Source organism: Coregonus clupeaformis, chromosome 19, assembly GCF_020615455.1.
Source record: "Coregonus clupeaformis isolate EN_2021a chromosome 19, ASM2061545v1, whole genome shotgun sequence".
Taxonomy (NCBI): Eukaryota; Metazoa; Chordata; class Actinopteri; order Salmoniformes; family Salmonidae; genus Coregonus; species Coregonus clupeaformis.
In genome coordinates, this window is record NC_059210.1 from 51,105,115 (window position 1) to 51,131,673 (window position 26,559).

At 43.2% G+C, this 26,559-nt stretch overlaps 2 protein-coding genes across 3 annotated transcripts; both read right to left on the reverse strand.

Annotated features, from left to right (window-relative positions):
• Nucleotides 1-417: 417 nt before the first annotated feature.
• On the reverse strand, nt 418-8,949 carry LOC121532233 (protein FAM3C). The gene is made up of 10 exons (XM_041838055.2): nt 8,254-8,949; nt 8,091-8,123; nt 7,511-7,579; nt 7,191-7,265; nt 6,855-6,978; nt 6,645-6,703; nt 4,878-4,928; nt 1,155-1,239; nt 780-906; nt 418-607 (listed from the first exon to the last, which is right to left on the reverse strand). Exons 1-10 carry the CDS (start codon nt 8,270-8,272, stop codon nt 518-520), a joined length of 732 nt encoding a protein of 243 aa, XP_041693989.1. The 5' UTR covers nt 8,273-8,949; the 3' UTR covers nt 418-517.
• A 92-nt stretch (nt 8,950-9,041) lies between these two features.
• Nucleotides 9,042-24,983, reverse strand: LOC121532232. 2 transcript variants are annotated; one of them, XM_041838054.2, is made up of 11 exons: nt 24,421-24,983; nt 23,470-23,794; nt 22,973-23,066; nt 22,233-22,320; nt 21,684-22,008; nt 21,334-21,427; nt 21,144-21,231; nt 20,117-20,435; nt 10,734-10,827; nt 10,548-10,635; nt 9,042-10,349 (listed from the first exon to the last, which is right to left on the reverse strand). In XM_041838054.2, the coding sequence occupies exons 2-11, from the start codon at nt 23,747-23,749 to the stop codon at nt 9,741-9,743; spliced, it is 2,079 nt and encodes a 692-aa protein (XP_041693988.1). In that variant the 5' UTR covers nt 23,750-23,794; nt 24,421-24,983; the 3' UTR covers nt 9,042-9,740. The 2 variants fall into 2 exon arrangements, with proteins under 2 accessions (XP_041693988.1, XP_041693987.1); XM_041838053.2 differs by having other exon boundaries at nt 23,470-23,821.
• Between the last annotated feature and the right edge of the window lie 1,576 nt (nt 24,984-26,559).

Sequence of the window (26,559 nt, forward strand, 5' to 3'; positions counted from 1 at the left end):
GAGAAATTAAATATTTTTTGGGGAGGGCTTTTGGATAAACGGCGAAAATAAAGTCTGGTAGACACAGGCTTTGGAGATCTTACACATTTTATTCTATGAGATAGTCTTCATCAGCTAGTCAGTTTTTGTGAATTTTCGTAATCAAAACGCCACAAAGCACATAAAGGCGTCATACTTCATGGTCATGTTAACTGACTGATATCTCATAGAACAAAACGTATAAGACATTCTAAGCCTGTGTTAACCACAGACCTTATTTTTAGCGTAATTCCCAAAACCCTATTCTTTCCCCATTAAAAATGGTAGAATGAACCACAGGTAACTAATTTCCGGTTTGTAGGACTACAAGCTGGCGAGCTCTATTATCTGTGTTAAACAGAATTCTGTATTTTGCCAAAAAATTACTTTATAAACAAAGCCAAACAATTGTTGTTTATTATGCAATTTTCAGAGTAATACAGACATCACAACGTGATAGATATGGGGTCTGACAGGGTATGAAAATTTTTGGTACCAATCACTCCAAATAGCGGGGTAAGCATCCCTGCATCTCAATCATTTCTGGCCAGGCGTCATACTTGTTTTTGTCTCTATTGTTTTTAATATGCTGTGGGGGGAAAAAAACAGATTGATTAGATTCTAAAGCTGCCTGCATCAGCAACATAACCACATAGCTCGTACAGCTCAAATTATATCAGAGAAAAAGTGGGGAACTGCGGGTGCAGTCCAAAACTCTGGATAACAGAGAAAACCTATTATACATGTTGGTATGGTATTACCTTCTCTAAGGTACTCTTGACATCTGTTCCTTTTCCTCCAACAAAGACCCAGTTGTCTCTGAAGCCTAATGACTGGATAGCAGAGCTGCCAAGCTCATTGATAAGCGTCCTCGCTTCTTTGTTCAATCTGTCAATCAATTAATAAACCATTCAGTATCTTTCCTCACTACCACCATTAATTGGATCACTAAAAACAATATGAATAGGCTTGTGATAGGACTTTGTATGAGCATACAGAGTGCTTCAATTAATTAAATGATTTTGGTGCACACTCCAAAGATCCCAAAGCATTATCATAAAGTATCCTGGATGACCATATTGGTAATAAATTCTGCCATGAAAGTTGGTTTAATGTTCAAATGAAACGTGACTCACTTTGTAGCTGGGTCGTCGTAGGTTGCAATCAATACAAGGGACCCTTTCTCAATGGACTCTAGAAACTCCACCAGAGGTTCAATATCTGCAAGACAGGGATACCTTGTCAGCTTTCAACATGATCAATGGTTTTCTTCTTTGAGGAGTTGAAATGAGAATTTTTGTACACTGAACAAAATCAATGTATTATTTTAAGAAACACTACTTCAGTTTTGAATGAGCTGGATAGGATTGACCAACCCATACAGGAACTATTGTATCTGGTTGGTTAATAGCGCAACAATTATAACAAAGGTACAGAAACAGCCATGGAAAGGGTGGAGATGCATTTAAGTAATGCTGCTAAGCAGGAAATACAGTGCCTAGTGAAAATCTACACACCCCTTGCAGTCTTCACATTTTGCTGCCTTAAAAGTAAATCTAAGGGATTTACTTTTAACAAATTTAAGTTAGAAATGATAGACAGTGTCCTAAATTATTATTTTGTAAATTAAGAAAGAAGTCTTCATCCACAGTTAATACTTGGTGGAAGCACCGTTGGCAGCCATTACAGCTTACTCATTTTGAATAACTTTGCAAATTTTAGTCAAAAACCTGGTTGCCTCTGCCAGGAGGCTGACACTTGGCCGCAAGTGAATCTTCCAGCAAGACAATAATCCCAAGCACGAATCGAAATGGTTAATTGACCACAAAATCAACATTTTGCAAAGGCCTTCTCAGTCTCCGGAATTGAACCCCATTGAAAACCTGTGGTTTGCATCGAAGAGGACTGTCCATAAATGCAAACGATAGATATCAAGGATCTGGAAAGATTCTGTATGGAGGAAGGGTCTAAAATTCCTCCCAATGTGTTCTCCAATCTCATAAAATATTTTTTGAAAAAGGCTGTGTTGTTATCCTCACAAGGGGAGAGTGCTGGAGTACTGAAAACAGGGTTGCCAATAATTTTGACCCCCATCTTTTTTAAATTACTTGTTAAAGAAAATCTCTTTCTCTGAGCAATTGTATTAGTATAAAATATAATTTCCCCATTTTATTTAGCATAGAATATGGCTCAATATTTCTATTATACATTTTTTGCTCATCTTTATCAAGGGTGTCAATAATTATGGAACTCACTGTATATCCATTGTTTTTGTCAGAATTGCTCAAGCTCAGTAAATCTGGTTGGGAATTATTGATGGACAGCAATACACTGAGTATACAAAACATTAAGAACTGCTCTTTCCATGACAGACTGACCAGGTGAAAGCTATGATCCCTTATTGAATCCACTTCAATCAGTGTAGATGAAGAGGAGGAGACAGGTTGAAGGATTTTTAAGCCTTGAGACAATTGAGACATGGATTGTGTATGTGTTCCTTTGAGGGTGAATGGGCAAGTGCCTTTGAACGGGGTATAGTAGTAGGTGCCAGGCGCACCGGTTTGTGTCAAGAACTGCAACGCTGCTGGGTTTTTCCACGCTCAACAGTTTCCCGTGTGTATCAAGAATGGTCCACCACCCAAAGGACATACAGCCAACTTGACAACTGTGGAAAGCATTGAGTCAACATGGGCCAGCATCCCTGTGGAACGCTTATGACCCAGAGAATAAACACCTTGCTCTGCCACTGGATCCTGGACTTCCTGACGGGCCACCCCCAGGTGGTAAGGGTAGGCAACAACACACCTGCCATGCTGATCCTCAACACTGTGGACCCTCAGGGGTGTGTGCTTAGTCCCCTCGTGTACTCCCTGTTCACCCACGACTCCAACACCATCATTAAGTTTACCGACGACACAACGGTGGTAGGCCTGATCACCAACAACGTTGAGACAGCCTACAGGGAGGTTAGAGACCTGGCAGTGGTGCCAGGACAACAACCTCTCCCTCAAAATGACCAAGACAAAAGAGCTGATCGTGGACTACAGGAAAAGGGGGGGCGAGCACACCCCCATTCACATCGACTGGGCTGTAGTAGAGTGGGTCGAAAGCTTCAAGTTTCTTGGCGTCCACATCACTAAAACTATCATGGTCCAAACACACCAAGACAGTCGTGAAGAGGACACGACAACACCTATTCCCCTAAAAAGATTTGGCATGGGTCCTCAGATCCTAAAAAAGGTTCTAAAGCTGCACCATCGAGAGCATCCTGACTGGTTGAATCCCTGCTTGGTATGGCAACTGCTCGGCATCTGACCGCAAGGCGCTACAGAGGGTAGTGCGTACGGCCCAGTACATCACTGGGGCCAAGCTTCCAGGACCTCTATACCAGGCGGTGTCAGAGGAAGGTCCTAAAAATTGTCAAAGTCTCCAGCCATCCTAGTCATAGACTGTTCTCTCTGCTACCGCACAGCAAGCGGTACTGGTGTGCCAACTCTAGGTCCAAAAAGCTTCTTAACAGCTTCTACCCCCAAGCCATTAGACTGCTAAACAGTTAATCAAATGGCTACCCAGACTATTTGCATTGACCCCCTTTTCTACGCTACTCGCTGTTTATCTATGCATAGTCACTTTACCCCTACCTAATAGTACCCACAAAACACCAGTCTCAACGTCAATAGTGACCGCGACCGGGAGACCCATGGGGCGGTGCACAATTGGCCCAGCGTCGTCCAGGGTAGGGGAGGGAATGGCCGGCAGGGATGTAGCTCAGTTGGTAGAGCATGGCGTTTGCAACGCCAGGGTTGTGGGTTCGATTCCCACGGGGGGCCAGTATGATTATTATTTTATTTTTTATTTTTTATTAATAATAATGTATGCACTCACTAACTGTAAGTCGCTCTGGATAAGAGCGTCTGCTAAATGACTAAAATGTAAATGTAAGAGGAGACTCCAGGATGCTGACTTTCTAGGCAGAATTGCAAAGAAAAAGTCCTGTGTCTGTTCTTTCGCCCATCTATTCTTTTTATTGGCCAGTCTGAGATATGGCTTTTTTCTTTGCAACTCTGAAGGTCAGCATCCCGGAGTCGCCTCTTCACTGTTGACGTTGAGACTGGTGTTTTGCGGGTACTATTTAATGAAGCTGTCAGTTGAGGACCTGTGAGACATTCATGTATTTGTCCTCTTGCTCAGTTGTGGTCGGGGCCTCCCACTCCTCTTTCTATTCTGGTTAGAGCCAGTTTGCGCTGTTCTGTGAAGGGAGTAGTACACAGCGTTGTACGAGATCTTCAGTTTCTTGGCAATTTCTCGCATGGAATAGCCTTCATTTCTCAGACAAGAATAGACTGACGAGTTTCAGATGAAAGATATTTGTTTCTGGCCATTTTGAGCCTGTAATCAAACCCACAATTGCTGATGCTCCAGATACTCAACTAGTCTCAAGAAGGCCAGTTTTATTGCTTCATTAAATCAGCACAACAGTTTTCAGCTGTGCTAACATAATTGAAAAATCGTTTTCTAATGATCAATTAGCCTTTTAAAATGATAAACTTGGATTAGCAAACAACATGCCATTGGAACACAGGATTGATGGTTGCTTTTCTTTCGAAAACAAGGACATTTGTAAGTGACCCCAAACTTTTGAACGGTAGTGTGTGTGTGTGTATATATATATATATATTTATTTTTTTTCACTTTGAAATGTGGAGTATGTTGTGTAGATCGGTAGAAATCACCCCCAATTTAAAACATTTAGATTTTGCAAAATGTTAAGACTGTGCAAGGGGGTTTGTAGACGTTCACTAGGCAGTGTACATGCTCCTCTGACCAGAAAAGTAATAGGGGGCTGTAAACCATCTTACCGCCATCGTACATGTTAAAAAATACTGTCTTCATAACCTCCCCGGTCTTCCCTGTGTGAAAAAGAGAGCGAGACCAATTAGGTATTTAGCGCTTCGATCAGATAAACACTGATGATAATACAAGATATGTAAAATAAGAAAACGCATAATATTTTTGTAATTTTGTGTGTATATATATATATATATATGTACAGTGAGGGAAAAAAGTATTTGATCCCCTGCTGATTTTGTAAGTTTTCCCACTGACAAAGAAATGATCAGTCTATAATTTTAATGGTAGGTTTATTTGAACAGTGAGAGACAGAATAACAACAAAAAAATCCAGAAAAACACATGTCAAAAATGTTATCAATTGATTTGCATTTTAATGAGGGAAATAAGTATTTGACCCCTCTGCAAAACATGACTTAGTACTTGATGGCAAAACCCTTGTTGGCAATCACAGAGGTCAGACGTTTCTTGTAGTTGGCCACCAGGTTTGCACACATCTCAGGAGGGATTTTGTCCCACTCCTCTTTGCAGATCTTCTCCAAGTCATTAAGGTTTCGAGGCTGACGTTTGGCAACTCGAACCTTCAGCTCCCTCCACATATTTTCTATGGGATTAAGGTCTGGAGACTGGCTAGGCCACTCCAGGACCTTAATGTGCTTCTTCTTGAGCCACTCCTTTGTTGCCTTGGCCGTGTGTTTTTGGGTCATTGTCATGCTGGAATACCCATCCACGACCCATAATGATCTCAAGGCAGCTGGGACCATAGTCACCAAGAAAACAATTGGTAACACACTACGCCATGAAGGACTGAAATCCTGCAGCGCCCGCAAGGTCCCCCTGCTCAAGAAAGCACATATACAGGCCCGTCTGAAGTTTGCCAATGAACATCTGAATGATTCAGAGGAGAACTGGGTGAAAGTGTTGTGGTCAGATGAGACCAAAATGGAGCTCTTTGGCATCAACTCAACTCGCCGTGTTTGGAGGAGGAGGAATGCTGCCTATGACCCCAAGAACACCATCCCCACCGTCAAACATGGAGGTGGAAACATTATGCTTTGGGGGTGTTTTTCTGCTAAGGGGACAGGACAACTTCACCGCATCAAAGGGACGATGGACGGCGCCATGTACCGTCAAATCTTGGGTGAGAACCTCCTTCCCTCAGCCAGGGCATTGAAAATGGGTCATGGATGGGTATTCCAGCATGACAATGACCCAAAACACACGGCCAAGGCTACAAAGGAGTGGCTCAAGAAGAAGCACATTAAGGTCCTGGAGTGGCCTAGCCAGTCTCCAGACCTTAATCCCATAGAAAATATGTGGAGGGAGCTGAAGGTTCGAGTTGCCAAACGTCAGGCTCGAAACCTTAATGACTTGGAGAAGATCTGCAAAGAGGAGTGGGACAAAATCCCTCCTGAGATGTGTGCAAACCTGTTGGCCAACTACAAGAAACGTCTGACCTCTGTGATTGCCAACAAGGGTTTTGCCACCAAGTACTAAATCATGTTTTGCAGAGGGGTCAAATACTTATTTCCCTCATTAAAATGCAAATCAATTTATAACATTTTTGACATGCGTTTTTCTGGATTTTGTTGTTGTTATTCTGTCTCTCACTGTTCAAATAAAACTACCATTAAAATTATAGACTGATCATGTCTTTGTCAGTGGGAAAACTTACAAAATCAGCAGGGGATCAAATACTTTTTTCCCCTCACTGTGTGTGTGTGTGTGTATATATATATAAATAAAACAAAAATCACATGAATCCTTTTGACTTACCGTTCACAACAGCAATGTTAATTCCGCACCCTACATTGTTTTCCACATAACCCATAATCCTGAAGAGAACATAAAAAAAATAAAAAAAATCTTACAACCTGACAACCCCCCCATCAGTGAACTATAATAGGGGACTCTCTCCATCAAGACATCTCTCGCTCACACACACTTACATTCCTGTGCAAGAAAACCAAAAATGTCATTCCTTACATTTTGTCCTCTATGCAGATTTTGGGTCCAACCACATTAGCAGCTCCACTGGCGATGAAAAAGCTGAAGTCGCCCTCTGGACAGGACATTGGGATGCCACACGGACTTGGTCTTTGTCTGGAGGCTGCACAAGTATTCAGGAGGAGAAACACACACAATCACACATATGAATGGTTCCCCATACCATTAATTTGATGGGGTAGACTACCTGTTTAGCTTTTTGGCCTTGCCAGCTACAACTTTGTTTCATTTTGAATATGTGGATGCTAGTAGCCCAAACATGTTGCACAGGTAGAAACATTGCATAAACACACACACATCATTCTGATTACTCACTGCTCACTTGGGGCACATTAGGCCCCTGTAGCCACTCTGGACCAGGAAACTCAGGATACCAGGAGAGGGTGTGGTCTAGAGTAATAGGGGGAAGGAGCAGCGTGTATCATTATGAGTGGGAACTATTGTAGCGAATACTTACTCTTGAAGAAACCATGAACACTTTTCCTGATAAATTCATCAGCTAGGCTATATGACAAACTTTTATTTAAATGTTATGCTGGTTTTATTAACAGCAGTTATACCTTTATTAGATGTAATTAGAAGTCGTTATCAAATGAATGTCTCCTAATGTGACAAACATTACCATCAAGACTTACTTTGAGACCGGATTATGAGGAAAACAGCAAAGAAAATGACTCCAAGCACTGCTATGATTGGAAGAAGGCCTGCAAGATAAATAATGGGGATATTGTACTAATACGGGATAATCACGAAGTCACTCATGTATTGTAGACAAGGATAGACAGCTGTCAATGAACGCATGACTACAACTGTAAAATGTGCAACCAAAGGGCTGATTTCACTCATGTTCAATCAAATGTCCTATTGACATACAGTAAATACATGGATTATGAGGAAGTCAGTACTTGCATGGATCACAAGCTAGGATCTGGGCCCTACACTAAACACTGAAGTATATTTCTACACTCATCCTACAGTAGGAAAGGCTTAATAACACCTGACTGGCCTGAGCCAGAGGTAAATAGCAGACTGCTCTACCAGTAAAACTGCATTGTTGGTTGGTAGTCTTCTCCCCTTTGTGGAATTCTGTTTTTGTTTATCATCTTGTTTATTCATTAAGTAAGTTATTCCATAGTATACACACTATTAAAACATTAATATATTGAGCAGCAATACATAAAACATGCATAAAAAAAAGCTGGCTTTGCAACTTACTTGTGGGGCCCTGTGTTTTATGCACCCTTTGTCCTACAAGATGAAATGATGAACTTGTCATTGTCAATATAGTATTTATTTTAAGAACAGAGACAGACAGATTGATATACAGATTTCTCAGTAAACATAAAACATTGTAATTTTATGGGAAAATATGACTTACCTATGCGTACAGTGAGCATGATGTCTGATTACTCTCTCTCGTGTTGCCCGTATGAGAAGCCCTTTATGAGAAGCACAAAAGAGCAAATGCAGCTGGTTGCTAGTCAGGTTGATCCAGTTAGGTTAAAAGCTCAGTTTCTTTCTTTGCCAGATTCTTTGACTCAATCATCCCTCCCTTTTCTCCACCCCCTCTCTCTAAACATTATACATTTTATATTTTAGTCATTTAGCAGACGCTCTTATCCAGAGCGACTTACAGTTAGTGAGTGCATACATTTTTCATACTGGCAGTACTATTATACTACTGCAGTACTATGCACACACAATTGCCTGTCAAAAATACATTGTGGATTTTGTTGTTGTTGCATTATGTTTGATAGGTGTTATAGAAACAAGGCCTATGCTAGAAAAGAGGCAATTAATCTCCTGGGTAATATGGAACCTTTCCACCCCGAAACTCTCTGTTCGCTGTAGTGGAGGCTGCAGCCGCTATGACACTTCAAGCTGGACAGTCGGTGGAACTGCAGGACCTCCAGGTCTGGGAAGAAAGAAAGACTTGTCCCAGGACTTGGCACACTGTCCCAGGCCAGTGGAGTGGGTTAGACAATGAATTTATAAAGTCCACCCGGAGATTCTCCTAGCAAAGCTTCTTCAGTTGGCTACAAAGGGCATCTGGATACAAACAGTAATGCATGGAATGAAATCTATGTTGAGTACAAACCTAACCATCCATTGATTTTAGACCCTAGTCCTCTACATTTTTACAGATCCGATAACCAGAAAATCATGAGCAGAGTATGGTCCTTTTTATTGTAGGCTATACACAAAATTGTTGAGTGGGTACTATTTTCTAAAAATATATATTCCATCACGTTTCTCACTAGAGCTTTGGTCATACTGTGATTTGATTTCTCAAACAATATTTAACTTCCATACTTTTTTAGCAGTAATTTATAGTATATTCATTGTTTGAACATGGAAACAGCTTTTCACATTAGACAAAAGTAGTCAGTAAATAAAAAGTGAACACTTCTATAAAACATTCAGATCTCTCACTTATGGTGCTAATTTGTCTTATATTACAATATAATTGCAACCAAGACTGAAAAGACAGGATGAGGTCATTGAGATAATGATGAGAGTCAAATCACAAACACTTTAAGGCTTACATAACATAATTAGCCTATTCTTTCAAAAGAAACAACACAGAGCAATTCTCAAATGTCATTCAAAACAAGATTGAATCTCTGTCACTGGTTTAGTTGAATAAACCATTAAGTTTAGATGTTTTGAATGTATCAATCACAAATCAAAGAAAGCGTGTTCTCTTGTGAATCTTCAGGTCCCATGATCCTAATGAGAGAGAGTGTAAAAAATGTATTAATCTTTCAAGCCAATAAGGTGAAAACATGCTGAAAAGTCTGTTCTCTAAATTACATGAAGGCTCTTGATCAGTCCTTGGCTTCCAAGGCAGTTAATACCATAAGTCTACATCCCCATCCCACAGTGGTTGATGTGTCCAGTGTGCACCACTGTAGCACTGTTCATCACCACTGCTGCCCTCTGGCTCTCAAAGGCCTCTCTCTCTCTCCCTAGTGCCACCATGTCCTGTTCCAACAGCATCCTGTCTCTTGCCAAGTTGGCTCTCTCGCTCTCCAGCCACTGCCGCTCTCTGTCTACCGCCGCTCTATCCCCCTCTATCGCTGCCCTCTCCCTCTCCACCATCTCCCACTCTCTCTCCAGTGTCACTGCCTTGTGAGCAGTAGTGCCCCCTGCTGGCCCCCTACCCAACCTCTCCTCTCTCAGGGCCCTCTCGCACTCCGCTGTGGCCCGGTGGCCCTCCTCTGTTGTGGGGTCCACATAAATCTCTTGTTCGTACTCCAGTGTGATGTCGCCCTTGTCCAGCAACGGGCGTCCTCTATTTCGAGAGGGCTGTGAAGAGGAAGGCTCGGGGTCATCGCCCTCTGTTATAGGGGTCAGGACGGGTCCGCTGGCGGCGAGGCGGCCCTCCATGGCCTCATTCATGAGGTAGAACCATGGCCAGGAAGCAGCGTTGTCTGCCATGCTCTCCATGCCCACAGGAGGGTACTTCAGGTCCTGTTCAGGGAACAAGTGTGATCACAGTGTAGAATACAAACAACAGAGCAGACTTCAGCTGGGTGAAAGTATTTGACCAATGCATGGGCATTATTAAGGATTGGTCCTTCAATATAAACATTCTGATTTTGATCTATTTACAGTTTGGTTTATTTCATGTTGCAGAAATTTGCAGCAAACACACACTTGATAGTTTACCTTATATCTCCTTTTTAAGTTGTCCCACTTCTTGGCCACCTGGTAAGTTGACACCTTCCCCAGGAGACCCAACTCTTTTAAAATGGCCCTGCACACAAAAATGATCAATGTGGTCAGTGTTGATTATGCATATCTGACTTTAGTGCTTCGTCATTGACATTTATTTTCATAATAAATCCTACTCACTTCCATGCAGCCTTGGCAGCATTTCGCCTCCCAGTGAAGAGAACTTCATTGGCCGCACGCAACTTAATCAGCCTCCTCGTATCCTGCTCTGTCACTGTCATCAAAGCAAAAATAAAGTTGCTATTTGTTTAACAAAATGTTTGGCTTTATTGATGCCTACAGTGCCTTCATAAAGTATGTACAGTGGGGGAAAAAAGTATTTAGTCAGCCACCAATTGTGCAAGTTCTCCCACTTAAAAAGATGAGAGGCCTGTAATTTATCATCATAGCTACACGTCAACTATGACAGACAAATTGAGAAGAAAAAAAATCCAGAAAATCACATTGTAGGATTTTTAATGAATTTATTTGCAAATTATGGTGGAAAATAAGTATTTGGTCACCTACAAACAAGCAAGATTTCTGGCTCTCACAGACCTGTAACTTCTTCTTTAAGAGGCTCCTCTGTCCTCCACTCGTTACCTGTATTAATGGCACCTGTTTGAACTTGTTATCAGTATAAAAGACACCTGTCCACAACCTCAAACAGTCACACTCCATACTCCACTATGGCCAAGACCAAAGAGCTGTCAAAGGACACCAGAAACAAAATTGTAGACCTGCACCAGGCTGGGAAGACTGAATCTGCAATAGGTAAGCAGCTTGGTTTGAAGAAATCCACTGTGGGAGCAATTATTAGGAAATGGAAGACATACAAGACCACTGATAATCTCCCTCGATCTGGGGCTCCACGCAAGATCTCACCCCGTGGGGTCAAAATGATCACAAGAACGGTGAGGAAAAATCCCAGAACCACACGGGGGGACCTAGTGAATGACCTGCAGAGAGCTGGGACCAAAGTAACAAAGCCTACCATCAGTAACACACTACGCCGCCAGGGACTCAAATCCTGCAGTGCCAGACGTGTCCCCCTGCTTAAGCCAGTACATGTCCAGGCCCGTCTGAAGTTTGCTAGAGTGCATTTGGATGATCCAGAAGAGGATTGGGAGAATGTCATATGGTCAGATGAAACCAAAATAGAACTTTTTGGTAAAAACTAAACTCGTCGTGTTTGGAGGACAAAGAATGCTGAGTTGCATCCAAAGAACACCATACCTACTGTGAAGCATGGGGGTGGAAACATCATGCTTTGGGGCTGTTTTTTCTGCAAAGGGACCAGGACGACTGATCCGTGTAAAGGAAAGAATGAATGGGGCCATGTATCGTGAGATTTTGAGTGAAAACCTCCTTCCATCAGCAAGGGCATTGAAGATGAAACGTGGCTGGGTCTTTCAGCATGACAATGATCCCAAACACACCGCCCGGGCAACGAAGGAGTGGCTTCGTAAGAAGCATTTCAAGGTCCTGGAGTGGCCTAGCCAGTCTCCAGATCTCAACCCCATAGAAAATCTTTGGAGGGAGTTGAATGTCTGTGTTGCCCAGCGACAGCCCCAAAACGTCACTGCTCTAGAGGAGATCTGCATGGAGGAATGGGCCAAAATTCCAGCAACAGTGTGTGAAAACCTTGAAGACTTACAGAAAACGTTTGACCTGTGTCATTGCCAACAAAGGGTATAGAAACGTTTTTTATTGACCAAATACTTAGGCCTCTCATCTTTTTAAGTGGGAGAACTTGCACAATTGGTGGCTGACTAAATACTTTTTTCCCCCACTGTATACCCCTTGACATAGTCCACATTTTGTTGTGTTACAGCCTGAATTCAAAATGGATTAAATATATTTGTTTCTCTCACCCATCTACACACAACCCCCCCAAATGACAAGGGAAAACATGTTTAGACATTTTTGCAAATGTATTGAAAATGAAATCTCATTTACATAAGTATTCACACCAGATTCCTTTGATAATCCTTGAGACGTCACTACAACTTGATTGGAGTCCACCTGTGGCCAATTCAATTGTTTGGACATGATTTAGAAAGGAACACCTGTCTATATAAGGTCCCATAGTTGACAGTGCATGTCAGAGCAGAAACTATACCATGAAGTCCAAGGAACTGGCTGTAATTGTGATGAAGCATATATCTGGGGAAAGGTATAAAACTATTTCTAGAGTGTTGAAAGTTTCAAACAGCACAGTGGTCTCCATCAGTCTCCAAACAGACTCTGCCTAGAGCTGGCCGTCTGACCAAACTGAGCAACCAGGACCTTGGTCAGGGAGATGACCAAGAACCCAATGACCACTCTGACAGAACTACAGAGTTCCTTGGCTGAGATGGGAGAACCTGCCAAAAGGACAACGGTCTCTATAGCACTTCACCAATCTGGGCTTTATGGGAGAGTGGCCAGTACCCAGTACTTTGTTGAAGCACCTTGGGCAGCGATTACAGCCTTGAATCTTCTTGGGTATGACGCTACAAGCTTGGCACACCTGTATTTAGGGAGTTTCTCCCATTCTTCTCTGCAGATCCTCTCAAGCTCTGTCAGGTTGGATGGGGAGAGTCGCTGCACAGCTATTTTCAGGTCTCTCCAGAGATGTTCAATCAGGTTCAAGTCCGGGCTCTGGCTGGGCCACTCAAGGACATTCAGAGACTTGTCCCGAAGCCACTCCTGCATTATTGGCTGTGTGCTTAGGGTTGTTGTCCTGTTGGAAGGTGTGTCTGTTTGCCCCAGTCTGAGGTCCTGAGTGCTCTGGAGCAGGTTTTCATCAAGGATCTCTGTGTACTTTGCGCCGTTCATCTTTCCCTCGATCCTGACTAGTCTCCCAGTCCCTGCCGCTGAAAAACATCCCCACAGCATGATGCTGCCACCACCACCATGCTTCACCGTAGGTTTGGTTCCAGGTTTCCTCCAGACGTTACGATTGGCATTCAGGCCAAAGATTCAATCTTGGTTTCCTCCCGAGTGGCGCAGTGGTCTAAGGCACTGCATCGCAGTGCTAGCTGTGCCACTAGAGATCCTGGTTCGAATCCAGGCTCTGTCGTAGCCGGCCGCGACCGGGAGACCCATGGGGCGGCGCACAATTGGCCCAGCGTCGTCCAGGGTAGGGGAGGGAATGGCCGGCAGGGATGTAGCTCAGTTGGTAGAGCATGGCATTTGCAACGCCAGGGTTGTGGGTTCGATTCCAGTATAAAAAATAAAAATGTATGCACTCACTAACTGTAAGTCGCTCTGGATAAGAGTGTCTGCTAAATGACTAAAATGTAAATCAGACCAGAGAATCTTGTTTCTCATGGTCTGAGAGTCTTTAGGTGCATTTTGGCAAACTCCAAGTGGGCTGTCATGTGCCTTTTACTGAGGAGTGGCTTCAAATCAAATCAAATCAAATTTTATTGGTCACATGCGCCGAATACAACAGGTGCAGACATTACAGTGAAATGCTTACTTACAGCCCTTAACCAACAGTGCATTTATTTTAAACAAAAAAAGTAAGAATAAAACAACAACAAAAAAGTGTTGAGAAAAAAAGAGCAGAAGTAAAATAAAGTGACAGTAGGGAGGCTATATATACAGGGGGTACCGTTGCATAGTCAATGTGCGGGGGCACCCGACTAGTTGAGGTAGTTGTGGTAATATGTACATGTGGGTAGAGTTAAAGTGACTATGCATAAATACTTAACAGAGTAGCAGCAGCGTAAAAAGGATGGGGTGGGGGGGCAGTGCAAATAGTCCGGGTAGCCATGATTAGCTGTTCAGGAGTCTTATGGCTTGGGGGTAGAAGCTGTTGAGAAGTCTTTTGGACCTAGACTTGGCACTCCGGTACCGCTTGCCGTGCGGTAGCAGAGAGAACAGTCTATGACTAGGGTGGCTGGAGTCTTTGACAATTTTGAGGGCCTTCCTCTGACACCGCCTGGTATAGAGGTCCTGGATGGCAGGGAGCTTTGCCCCAGTGATGTACTGGGCCGTACGCACTACCCTCTGTAGTGCCTTGCGGTCAGAGGCCAAGCAGTTGCCATACCAGGCGGTGATGCAACCAGTCAGGATGCTCTCGATGGTGCAGCTGTAGAATTTTTTTGAGGATCTGAGGACCCATGCCAAATCTTTTTAGTCTCCTGAGGGGGAATAGGCTTTGTCGTGCCCTCTTCACGACTGTCTTGGTGTGTTTGGACCATGATAGTTCGTTGGTGATGTGGACACCAAGGAACTTGAAGCTCTCAACCTGTTCCACTACAGCCCGTCGATGAGAATGGGGGCGTGCTCAGTCCTCTTTTTTTTTCCTGTAGTCCACAATCATCTCCTTTGTCTTGGTCACGTTGAGGGAGAGGTTGTTGTCCTGGCACCACACGGCCAGATCTCTGACCTCCTCCCTATAGGCTGTCTCTATCGTTGTCGGTGATCAGGCCTACCACTGTTGTGTCGTCGGCAAACTTAATGATGGCGTTGGAGTCGTGCCTGGCCATGCAGTCATGGGTGAACAGAGAGTACAGGAGGGGACTGAGCACGCACCCCTGAGGGGCCCCCGTGTTGAGGATCAGTGTGGCAGATGTGTTGTTACCTACCCTTACCACCTGGGGCGGCCCGTCAGGAAGTCCAGGATCCAGTTGCAGAGGGAGGTGTTTAGTCCCAGGATCCTTAGCTTAGTGATGAGCTTAGAGGGCACTATGGTGTTGAATGCTGGGCTGTAGTCAATGAATAGCATTCTCACGTAGGTGTTCCTCTTGTCCAGGTGGGAAAGGGCAGTGTGGAGTGCGATAGAGATTGCATCATCTGTGGATCTGTTGGGGCGGTATGCAAATTGGAGTGGGTCTAGGGTTTCTGGGATTATGCTGTTGATGTGAGCCATGACCAGTCTTTCAAAGCACTTCATGGCTACAGACGTCAGTGCTACGGGTCGGTAGTCATTTAGGCAGGTTATCTTAGAGTTCTTGGGCACTGGGACTATGGTGGTCTGCTTGAAACATGTTGGTATTACAGACTCAGTCAGGGACATGTTGAAAATGTCAGTGAAGACACTTGCCAGTTGGTCAGCACATGCTCGGAGTACACGTCCTGGTAATCCGTCTGGCCCTGCGGCCTTGTGAATGTTGACCTGCTTAAAAGTCTTACTCACATCGGCTACGGAGAGCGTGATCACATAGTCGTCCGGAACAGCTGGTGCTCTCATGCATGCTTCAGTGTTGCTTGCCTCGGGCGAGCATAGAAGTGGTTTAGCTCGTCTGGTAGGCTTGTGTCACTGGGCAGCTCGCGGCTGTGCTTCCCTTTGTAGTCTGTAATAGTTTTCAAGCCCTGCCACATCCGACGAGCGTCAGAGCCAGTGTAGTATGATTCAATCTTAGACCTGTATTGACTCTTTGCCTGTTTGATGGTTCGTCGGAGGTCATAGCGGGATTTCTTATAAGCGTCCGGGTTAGAGTCCCGTTCCTTGAAAGCGGCAGCTCTACCCTTTAGCTCAGTGCGGATGTTTCCTGTAATCCATGGCTTCTGGTTGGGGTATGTACGTACGGTCACTGTGGGGACGACATCATCGATGCACTTATTGATGAAGCCAGTGACTGATGTGGTGTACTCCTCAATGCTGTCTGAAGAATCCCGGAACATGTTCCAGTCTGTGCTAGCAAAACAGTCCTGTAGCTTAGCATCTGCGTCATCTGACCACTTTTTTATTAGCCGAATCACTGGTGCTTCCTGCTTCAGTTTTTGCTTATAAGCAGGAATCAGGAGGATAGAGTTATGGTCAGATTTGCCAAATGGAGGGCGAGGGAGAGCTTTGTATGCGTCTCTGTGTGTGGAGTAAAGGTGGTCTAGAGTTTTTTCCCCTCTGGTTGCACATTTAACATGCTGGTAGAAATTAGGTAGAACGGATTTAAGTTTCCCTGCATTAAAGTCCCCGGCTACTAGGAGCGCTGCATCTGGATGAGCGTTTTCCTGTTGATTAATGGCCTTGTACAACTCATTCAGTGCAATCTTAATGCCAGCATTGGTTTGTGGTGGTAAATAGACAGCTATGAAAAATATAGATGAAAACTCTCTTGGTAAATAGTGTGGTCTACAGCTTATCATAAGATACTCTACCTCAGGCGAGCAAAACCTCGAGACTTCCTTAGTATTTGATTTTGTGCACCAGCTGTTGTTTACAAATATACACAGACCGCCACCCCTTGTCTTACCAGAGTCTGCCGTTCTATCCTGCCGATGTAGCGTATAGCCTGCTAGCTGAATGTTGTCATTGTTGTCGTTCAGCCACGACTCCGTGAAACATAAGATATTACAGTTTTTAATGTCCCGTTGGTAGGATAACCGTAATCTTAAATCGTCAATTTTATTCTCAAAAGATTGAACGTTGGCTAATAGGATTGATGGGAGAGGCAGTTTACTCGTTCGCCGTCGGATCCTTACAAGGCACCCGGATCTGCGTCCACGATATCTCCGTCTCTTCCTCACGCGAATGACGGGGATCTGGGCCTTGTTGGGTGTCTGTAGAATATCCTTCGCGAACGCCTCGTTGAAGAAAAAGTATTCGTCCAATACCAGGTGAGTAATCGCTGTCCTGATATCCAGAAGCTCTCTTTGGTTATAAGAGACGATGGCAGAAACATTATGTACAAAATAAATTACAAATAACGCGGAAAAACACACATAATAGTACAATTGGTTAGAGGGCTGTAAAACGGCAGCCATCTTCTTCCGGCGCTGTTTTTCTGTAATGTCTGGCCACTCTACCATAAAGGCCTGATTGGTGGAGTGCTGCAGAGATGGTTGTCCTTCTGGAAGGTTCTCCCATCTCCACAGAGGGACTCTGGAGCTCTGTCAGGGTGACCATCGGGTTCTTGGTCACCTCACTGACCAAGGCCCTTCTCCCTTGATTGCTCAGTTTGGCGGGCTGCCAGCTCTAGGAAGAGTCTTGGTGGTTCCAAACTTCTTCCATTTAAGAATGATGAAGACCACTGTGTTCTTGGGGACCTTCACAGCTGCAGAAATGTGTTGGTACCCTTCCTCACATCTGTGCCTCGACACAATCCTGTCTCAGAGCTCTATGGACAATTCCTTCGACCACATGGCTTGGTTTTTGCTCTGACATGCGCTGTCAACTGTGGGACCTTATATAGACAGGTGTGTGCCTTTCCAAATCATGTCCAATCAATTGAATTTATCACAGGTGAACTCCAATCAAGTTGTTGAAACACAGCAAAAGGTCTGAATACTTATGTAAATAAAAATACATTTCTTAACATTTCTAAAAACCTGTTTTCGTTTTGTCATTATATAGTATTATGTGTAGATTGATGAGGAAAACATTTATTTTAATCAATTTTAGAATAAGGCTGTAACGTAACAAAATATGGAAAAAGTCAAGGGGTCTGAATACTTTCTGTATGCACCGTACAAGATGATTCATGCTGTAATCGCTGCCAAAGGTGCTTCTACAAAGTATTGACTCAGGGGTGGGAATTCTTATGTAAATCAGATCTATATTTCATTTTCTATACATTTGCTAAAGTTTCTAAACATATTTTCATTTTTCATTATGGGGTATTGTGTGTAGGTGCGTGATAAATAAATATTAATCAATTTTGAATTCAGGCTGTAGGAGTAATACTTTCTGAAGGCACTGTATATGGTTCATATTAGGGCTGAACCCATTTAGTCAACTGGTCGATTGTTTGGTCGATAGGCTCTTGGTCGGCCGAGATTTTTTAGTCGAGCAGTCGCAAATATGTATATTTTTTTATGGCACACAAGACAAGTCTGATTCGCGCTTGTCTCAGGAAAAGGGAGTGTGGCTAAGATGCACAAGGCATGTCTCTCCCGCCATTTCGTGCGCATTTATTGTTTCATAACTTCCTTGTGTGAATTGTTTGCCCTTTGTTAGTGTCTATCAATTCCCCATTACATATAATCACCAGTAGTAGCCTACATTTACCGTTAATTCCCATAATTTCTAATCTACAATGTTTGTTTGGTTACAGTAATTTATGTTAATGCATTCAATATATTATTATTATTATTATTATTATTATTACAGTCGTGAAGCGTTCTCTTTGTCGGAGTGGACACGTTGTTTGCAGAGCTCACAACCTATGCTACACTTGTAAGAAACAAGTTTTGGTTTATTTCATTCCATTTACAAGTTGTCATTTTTTTCATTGTCTTTTGTTTGGAGCACTCCTGTCAATGAGTAAGGATGTGCACCTGATTACGCATATAGAAGTAGGCCTATGCTACCTGGCCTTTGCGCAAATGTAGGCCTATAAATGTGCCCATTTGGGGATGTCGGATAGTATTTCTGATTGTCTTAACTCACTAACGAGCTGTGGAGCTTCTCAAATTAAAAATGTCTTCACCTCAAACACCAAGTAAACAAATGTATGCACTCTAACTGTAAGACGCTCTGGATAAGAGTGTCTGCTAAATGACTAAAATGTAAAATGTAAATGTTTTTAGAATCCATTGAGAATGACAATAGTTCCTCAATGTATTTGACAAATATTTCCAGCTCTCTCCCTTCTGATAACCACTCCACATGAAAGGGAAAAATGTAATGCTCTGATCCAGTAGAAACTTAAAAACACCTGATTACTACTTATCCCTTGCACAAATAGCCTACAGCCGTGCCTGTCCCGAGCTCACTGGCGCGGGACACTGAGAGCCCAGAATATTTTATACAATGTTGAAAATTTGCTAGCACAAGCTTTGGGCCAGACAGTTGATACAATGTTTCAAGGTTGTTGCAGACAGCCATGCGTAGCCAATGTGTTTTATAGTATAGTTATCAGGATATTTTCTACCTGCAGGCTGCAATGTTTTTATTTGTTGGCTTTATGTAAGCTATGTTTACATACTTGGCAATAGATGTTACTTTTAGATTTGTTTCATTTAGATAGAATTTAAATTAACCACATAACAATGATTTTGAGATAAAATACTATTATAAATTAAATGAAACTGTTCCACAACAATGTGCATATGAAAATCATAACTGGCACGCAGATCGATAGAAATGGTAAGATAAATTGGCACTCCAAATGGAAAAGGTTGCCGACCCCTGGTGTAGACTATTACCGGCAACTTCAGGAGTTTAACCGCAGGGCAGAATCTGCGAAGGCCAGCAGCAACGGGAGGAGGAGGGTCGGGAACAGGTTTTTTTTCCTTCTGGTTAGGCTATCTTGATCTCTGGCTCCCTCTAATCATTTGTGTGTCTTAATTATTTAATCAAACAGCATGCTTAAAGCATCAGACAAGCTCAGTACATATAGTTGATTTTATTAAAACACATAGGGTGTGTCTATATATGGAAAAATACACGTTTTTAAATTTCGACCAATCGATTGCTCGAAAGAAAAGACTAATCTCGGTCGACCAATATTTTTTTTGGGTCAGGGACAGCCCTAGTTCATATACACATGAGAAGATTTTTAACTAATTAAATTTTACTTTTAAAAGTATATTTTATCCTCCTTAAAAAGTACATTCTGAGACATGAAGAATGAAGGAATGACACTGACTTTTATAGGAGAATTCCAAAGGTGTGGGGCACGCCTCTATACTGGCGTCTAAGAACGTAACCGTTCCATCCACCTCTGTGTCCCCTGGTCCCATTCCCAGCTCAGAAATCCCACTCCTTTCTGGCATGGGACACAGGTCTCTCTCTGTAGGCATTGGTGAGGATACAAATAAGTAGTCTTCCTCGCTCATCCATATGGGAGTTATTTTGGGGGCTCTCGCAGCCAGTCTGCCCTCGAAGGCATCGTTCATGAGTTGGAACCAAGGCCAGGAGGCAGGGGTGCTCTGGTTCTCCATGCCACGTGGCGGGTACTTCAAGTCCTAAGGGATAAGAGAAGATATAAACTTATTAGGACATATCACTTAGTGTGACCTACCCATCCTCCGGTCCCACATATGAGCATGCATGTACACATACACTGACTGTACAAAACATTAGGGACACCTCTTTCCATAAGACTGACCAGGTGAAAGCTATGATGCCTTATTGATGTCACCTGTTTAATTCACTTCAATCAGTGTAGATGAAGGGGAGGAGACATGTTAAATAATGATTTTTAAGCTTTGAGACATGGATTGTGTATGTGTGCCATTCAAAGGGTGAATGCGCAAAACAAAATATTTAAGTGCCTTTGAACAGGGTATGGTTGTAGGTGCCAGGCGCACCGGTTTGAGTGTGTCAAGAACTGCAACGCCACTGGGTTTTTCACACTCAACAGTTTCCCATATGTATCAAGAATGGTCCACCACCAAAAGGACATCCAGACAACTTGACACAACTATGGGAAGCATTGGAGTCAACATGGGGCAGCATCCCTGTGGAACACTTTTGACACCTTGTAGAGTCCATGCCGTGATGAATTGAGACTGTTCTGAGGCCAAAAGGGGGTGCAACTCAATATTAGGATATAAGTGTTACTAATGTTTTGTACACTCAGTGTGCATGTGCAAGTACACACATAGGCCCTGATAAACAGGTTGAGAAAAAGCATGGACAAAATGTACATGGACACACACTAGTTACAATACCTTGAATTTTGTCTTCAGGTTGTCCCACTTTTTGGCGACCTGGTCAGCAGACAACTTTCCTGCAAGGCCCATCTCTTTTACTATTGCCCTACAGAGAAATAATGGAAGTACAAAAAAAACAGAGTACATTGACTGTAAATATCAGATTTTTATTTAGCCAACTAGTTTTTTCCAACACAAGCTAACTCACCTCCAGGCAGGCTTGGCAGTATTTCTCTTCCCTGTGAAAAGAGCCTCATTGGAAGCACGCAGCTCTATCAATCTCTTGGTGTCCTCCTCAGTCACTGTAATACAAGCAAATATAACAACTAGCGATATTCTTCACAAAGAAGTGTTATTGAAGTAACTTATTGCTAGTTAGCATTTTGCCAATAACTCCAAAGACTTAGGGTCACAAGATGGTGAACGTTACTAAATAACTCAAGCATGCACTTTAAAAACTGTCTGGGTCGACCAATACCAACCCAAGAAAGTGGAAAATCATATTGATTTGCATTTTGAGCAAATCGTCCCTTTGAAAGGCAAAACATCATCACTTACGCTTATATGAGAATTCTGTGGCCGTGTGATACTCCCCTATGGTGGCCCCTGGGAAGATGGCTGCTCCATTCCTCTCCTCCGTTTCCACCAGCTCATCCATTTCCGACTCTGTCAAGAACTCCGACATCCCCCCCCTCCCTGGCGTCCGACGAGCCCTCTTCCTTGGTAGTGGAGAGGGCTCAAACTCCTCATCACCCTCCTCTACTACTGCCGTCAGGATGGGGGCGCAGCCGGCGAATCGTCCCTCCATGGCATCATTCATGCGGTAGAACCAGGGCCAGGAATTTGGGTTGCTCTCCATGCTGCGGGCTGGACATTTCAACTCCTGCACCAAAAGAGGAACACAGTGTCTGGGTTCAGTGAACAAAAGTGTGGAGTGGAATTAAGAGGAGATGTGAGCAGGTGATGAGAGAGAGATGCATTGTGGATCAAGAATAACATCAAAAAACTTGGGGAATGTTTCTTATACCCTACACACAAAAAAATCACTAATGAAAATGAAACACACAAATACGCTAGTTGAGTACTGCCGTCACCCTCTCACATTACCTTATATCGCCTCTTGAGGTTATCCCACTTTTTGGCTAGCTGGTCAGTAGTCAGCTTTCCCTGAAGGCCCAACTCATTCAAAATAGCTCTGCAGGAAAATATGGAGAGACAACACAGGAGGTTGGTGGCACCTTAATTGGGGAGGACGGGCTCATAGTAGGGCGGCAGGTAGCTTAGTGGTTAAGAGCGTTGTGCCAGTAACCGAAAGGTCGCTGGTTCTAATCCCCGAGCTGACTAGGTGAAAAATCTGTCGATGTGCACTTGAGCAAGGCACTTAACCCTAATTACTCCTGTAAGTCGCTCTGGATAAGAGCGTCTGCTAAATGACCTATTTATTTATTTATTTATAGTAATGGCTGGAACGAAATTAATGGTAATCAAACTCATCAAATACATGGTTTCCATGTATTTGATACCATTCATTCCATTCCAGCCATTATTATGGGCGGTCCTCCTCTCAGCAGCCTCCTGTGAGAGACAAATAAAAATGTTGACAACAATTTGCAAACAAATTCTCATTTAGGGCACTTAACGAAATCGGAAATTATCAAATAGGTATAAGCATTATAGTAATAGCTCCAAGTCTAGCTAGACAGACTTATCACCATATTGTTTACACCTATCCAGTCCTTTTGAACATACATAAGTCCAAAGGAGCTAGAGGTGGATTTGGGACAGATAATCACAGGATGTGCTGGGCCAAAATATGGTCTGTATCTGTCCTTCCCAGACATACTCACCTCCAGGCAGGCTTGGCAGTATGTTTTCTGCCTGTGAAGAGAGCCTCATTCACGGCACGCAGCTTTATCATTCTCTCCGTCTCCTGCTCTGTCACTGTTAAGAAGGAACCAAAGTTAGTAATATGAATCAGGTACATCAGATTGAGCATATATTACCATGTATCAAATAACACACCATTTTTGCAGCAAGCTTGCTAACAACCAATAACTACAATTAAAGTCTAGACCAGGGCTCTCCAACCCTTTCCTGGAGAACTACTGTCCTGTAGGTTTTTGTTCCAATCCATCCTAATCTACCGCACCTGATTCTAATAATTAGCTGGTTGATCAACTGAATCAGGTTAGTTACAACTGGGGTTGGATTGAAAACCTACAGGAAGGTAGCTCTCCAGGTACAGTGTTGGAGAGCCCTGGACTAAACAGACCTCCTGGTCAAATTAAGGTTGAAGAAATCATTGGAACGGTCAACAGAATCATAGTATGCTCAACTCACTTACTTTTATATGAGCATTCTGACATTCTTCGCCAGCCCATTGTAGTAGGGCCCTCGGTCTGAGTTACATCAGTGTTAACAGTTGCATTGTCCTCCAAGTTCTCTGTCCCCGCACTGTCCTCCATCTCAGTTTTGATCAAGAACTCCAAAATGTCAGCACCGTCGCCCCCCTGTCCTCTCTCGTTGGTTAATGGTGAGGGAGAACTTGGAGCCTCACCACCCAAAGATTCCACCGCCAAAACGTTGGCGCTGTTGAAGAGGCGTCCTTCCATGGCCTCGTCCATAAATTGGAACCAGGGCCAGGAGGCTATGCTGGTAGCAACAGTGTCCTTGGCAAAAAAATTGTATTTTAAATCCTAAAAGACAAATACAAAAGTGGGACTATGGCTGGGATGAGGATTTTTTGTTTTGACTTAATGATCAGTAAATATTTATTTTAGAAGTCCCAAAACTCAGTCTTCCAAGAACACAAGCCCACTAACTTCTATCTAGTCTTCAGATTTTCCCACTTTCGGCAATCTGGTCAGCTGTCAGCTTTCCATCAAGACCCAATCCCCTTAGAATTGCACTGCACCGTTAAAGATATAAACCGTTAGATATAAACCTGGTTGTGGTATACTAAATGTCATACAAAAACCCTCACATACTTCCAGGCAACCTTGGCAGCGTTTATATTTCCTGTGAAAATAGCCTCATTGGAGGAACACAATTCTATTAACCTCTTGACGTCCTTTTCAGTCACTGTAAACAAAACACTGTATTGTAAACACATTGTCTATAGCTTGGTAAACACCAAGCTACAGATCTCTACAACGGATAGACGCACAGCTGATAAAAACAACCCATGTAATAAATGACTTCACTAGCAAAACAACCTGCAGTTGCACACGTTACAATTGACCTTCTGCCAGCTAACTAAACGAGACGAGGGAAGCTAATAACATGAGCTACTCACTTTTAAAAGAGCTATCCGTGACAGGCGTTGGGTCCACCATTTGCGCCAGCTAGAGAATGGAGAAAACGCTTACAGGAAGGAAGCGTGCTCATGCACAAGCTTTCCATCCTGGGGGCTAACTATTAATAGTTGAGTAGGTAGGTAGTTGTAGCCATCCTGCATCCACCATCTCGTTGAGTTTGATAGTATTTTTCTCTTCGGGAGTTGTTTATTTCTCAAATGTAAGGGGCAGTTTGTTTCAACAAATAATTGTGGATTTGCCAGCGCTTGATTTGTTGTTTAGCTAGCAGCTAACGTTTTCGTAGCCTAGGCAGGCGATAGTGGCGCTAACGTTTTGGTAGCAAGCAGCTAGCTCAGATAACCCAACCCACTAACAGAATAACAATGAAAACAATTTCCTCCATTCATCTCGCAGTAAATTCGTCCATGTGTTAGGGATATTTCGAGTTGGTACCAAATGGAACCGGTTGCAATGTGCAACACTGACGTTTTTTTTTAACGAGATGTGATGCAGTTTTTCTTCTATTTAACAAGCTGGCTAGTGAGGGGGATTCTATTAATCTGGCCCGGGCAGGCGTAGTTTGAAACGCGTGGAAAATGATTGCATTCGTTTTGGAAGCGGGCTGCCTCCCGGGCATGAGCCGGCTGCCCCGTTCTGGCCGACGGTGATGTCGGCTCAAAACAAAAGTGGAGTAATGAGTAGGATTCTGTGTTTTCATGTGCAAAAGTGATAGTTTTTATCAAAAGCAATCTGCCTTCCCAATGAAAACTAGTTTGAAAATTCGAACGATATTTTATGGAAAAGAGATGTGTGTTTCTGAAAGATGGATCATGTTACCTTGTTGACAACATAACTGAGGCGAGTGGTGCTATTCTAGCTGCGCTGTTTGACGTGACTGTAAGATAGCCGTAGTTGGCTAGCTAGCAACCAAGGGATAAGAACGTTGCCAGCCTGAATGGCAATAGAACATTTAGAACGAACGACTGGGTCGAGTCCATAGATACAGAACAAAAACACTTAAGGACTAGGTCGCGTTTCTGACAACCGAACCGATAGAACTAACGACCAGCCGGTTTGGGTAGCAACCCTATATTTGTGTCGGGACTATATCTTGTTGAATGATGAGTATAGTATGAATAACATTTTAATGAAAATATGGAAACCATTATTTGAATATGTTGGTAACCCGTTGTATAAAAGTGATAATGCCCTCGAAGCTGATAATGCCCTCGAAGCCGCCGTTTTAGAGGATATGTTGGCAAAGTTTGCCAGCCCTCGACTTCGTTTCGGCCCTAACAACACCCGTGCCAATATATCCCCCAAACACTGGCTTCTCGGGCATTTTAACTTAAGTAAGGTTGGCTTCTTAGTGTTCATAGCAATGGTTATCAACTGTACTGCAGAAATGGAACGTAAATCACAGAAAATATAGGTTTTGGTGGCAGCTGCAGAGAAGTATTTTGGTATACGAGATTTGACTTCAGAAGAGTTACAGGGTGTGTAGAGTGGTGGTGTCCAGTCCTCCCAGGCAGTTGGCATGGTGCAGGAGTTGATAGGGTCAAAGTAGTGGAATGGGGTAGTGGGTTTTTAATGAGTGTAGGGTTAGTTTGAAGGGTGTTTGTATTTTTTATTTTTCCCATTTCGTATTACAAAGCATCATGGATTTATATTATAGTCCAGTTGGGGGCGGTAATGTAACATATTGGATGCCAACCGCCGTTAAACTCCAAAGAAGAATGGCGTGCCTGCCTCACCGGGTTCGCCCGGTCACGTGATAGGCCATAGCCCAGTGCACCCTCGGTCAGTTTAATAGAATCCCCTCAGTGTTGTTCACGTTCAGTGAGGAAGAGGCAAAGCGAGAGGTTCAACTCGGCCAAAAATCTGTCTCCAGCAGGCGCTGTTTCGTTTCTTTCGCTCGAGGAGTTTTTGTATGGAGGTCAATGAGATAGTCGAATTTGGTCAACAAAAATGTGTATGGCTTATTTGCTACGTGAGGTTTATTTGATCGAATATATGTTTCGTAATGCTTAGATTGATATGAGTGTACTGATAAGTAGGACACGTGACATCCAGGCAAAAAACACTGAAAAAACACTATCGGAGTTGTCCCGAGATGACTGCATATTCATGACATGAGG

Coding starts and splice junctions, on each gene's coding strand:
- LOC121532233 (XM_041838055.2), bottom strand. Junction 7,266..7,510: donor CCTCATAATCCGGTCTCAAA/GTAAGTCTTGAT, acceptor CTATTACTCTAG/ACCACACCCTCTCCTGGTAT. Junction 907..1,154: donor TACGACGACCCAGCTACAAA/GTGAGTCACGTT, acceptor ATTGATTGACAG/ATTGAACAAAGAAGCGAGGA.
- LOC121532232 (XM_041838054.2), bottom strand. CDS start 23,749: ATGGACGAGGCCATGGAAGGACGCCTCTTCAACAGCGCCAACGTTTTG. Junction 23,067..23,469: donor GTCAGAATGCTCATATAAAA/GTAAGTGAGTTG, acceptor CCTTCTTAACAG/TGACAGAGCAGGAGACGGAG. Junction 22,321..22,972: donor ACTGCCAAGCCTGCCTGGAG/GTGAGTATGTCT, acceptor ATTTTCCTGCAG/AGCTATTTTGAATGAGTTGG.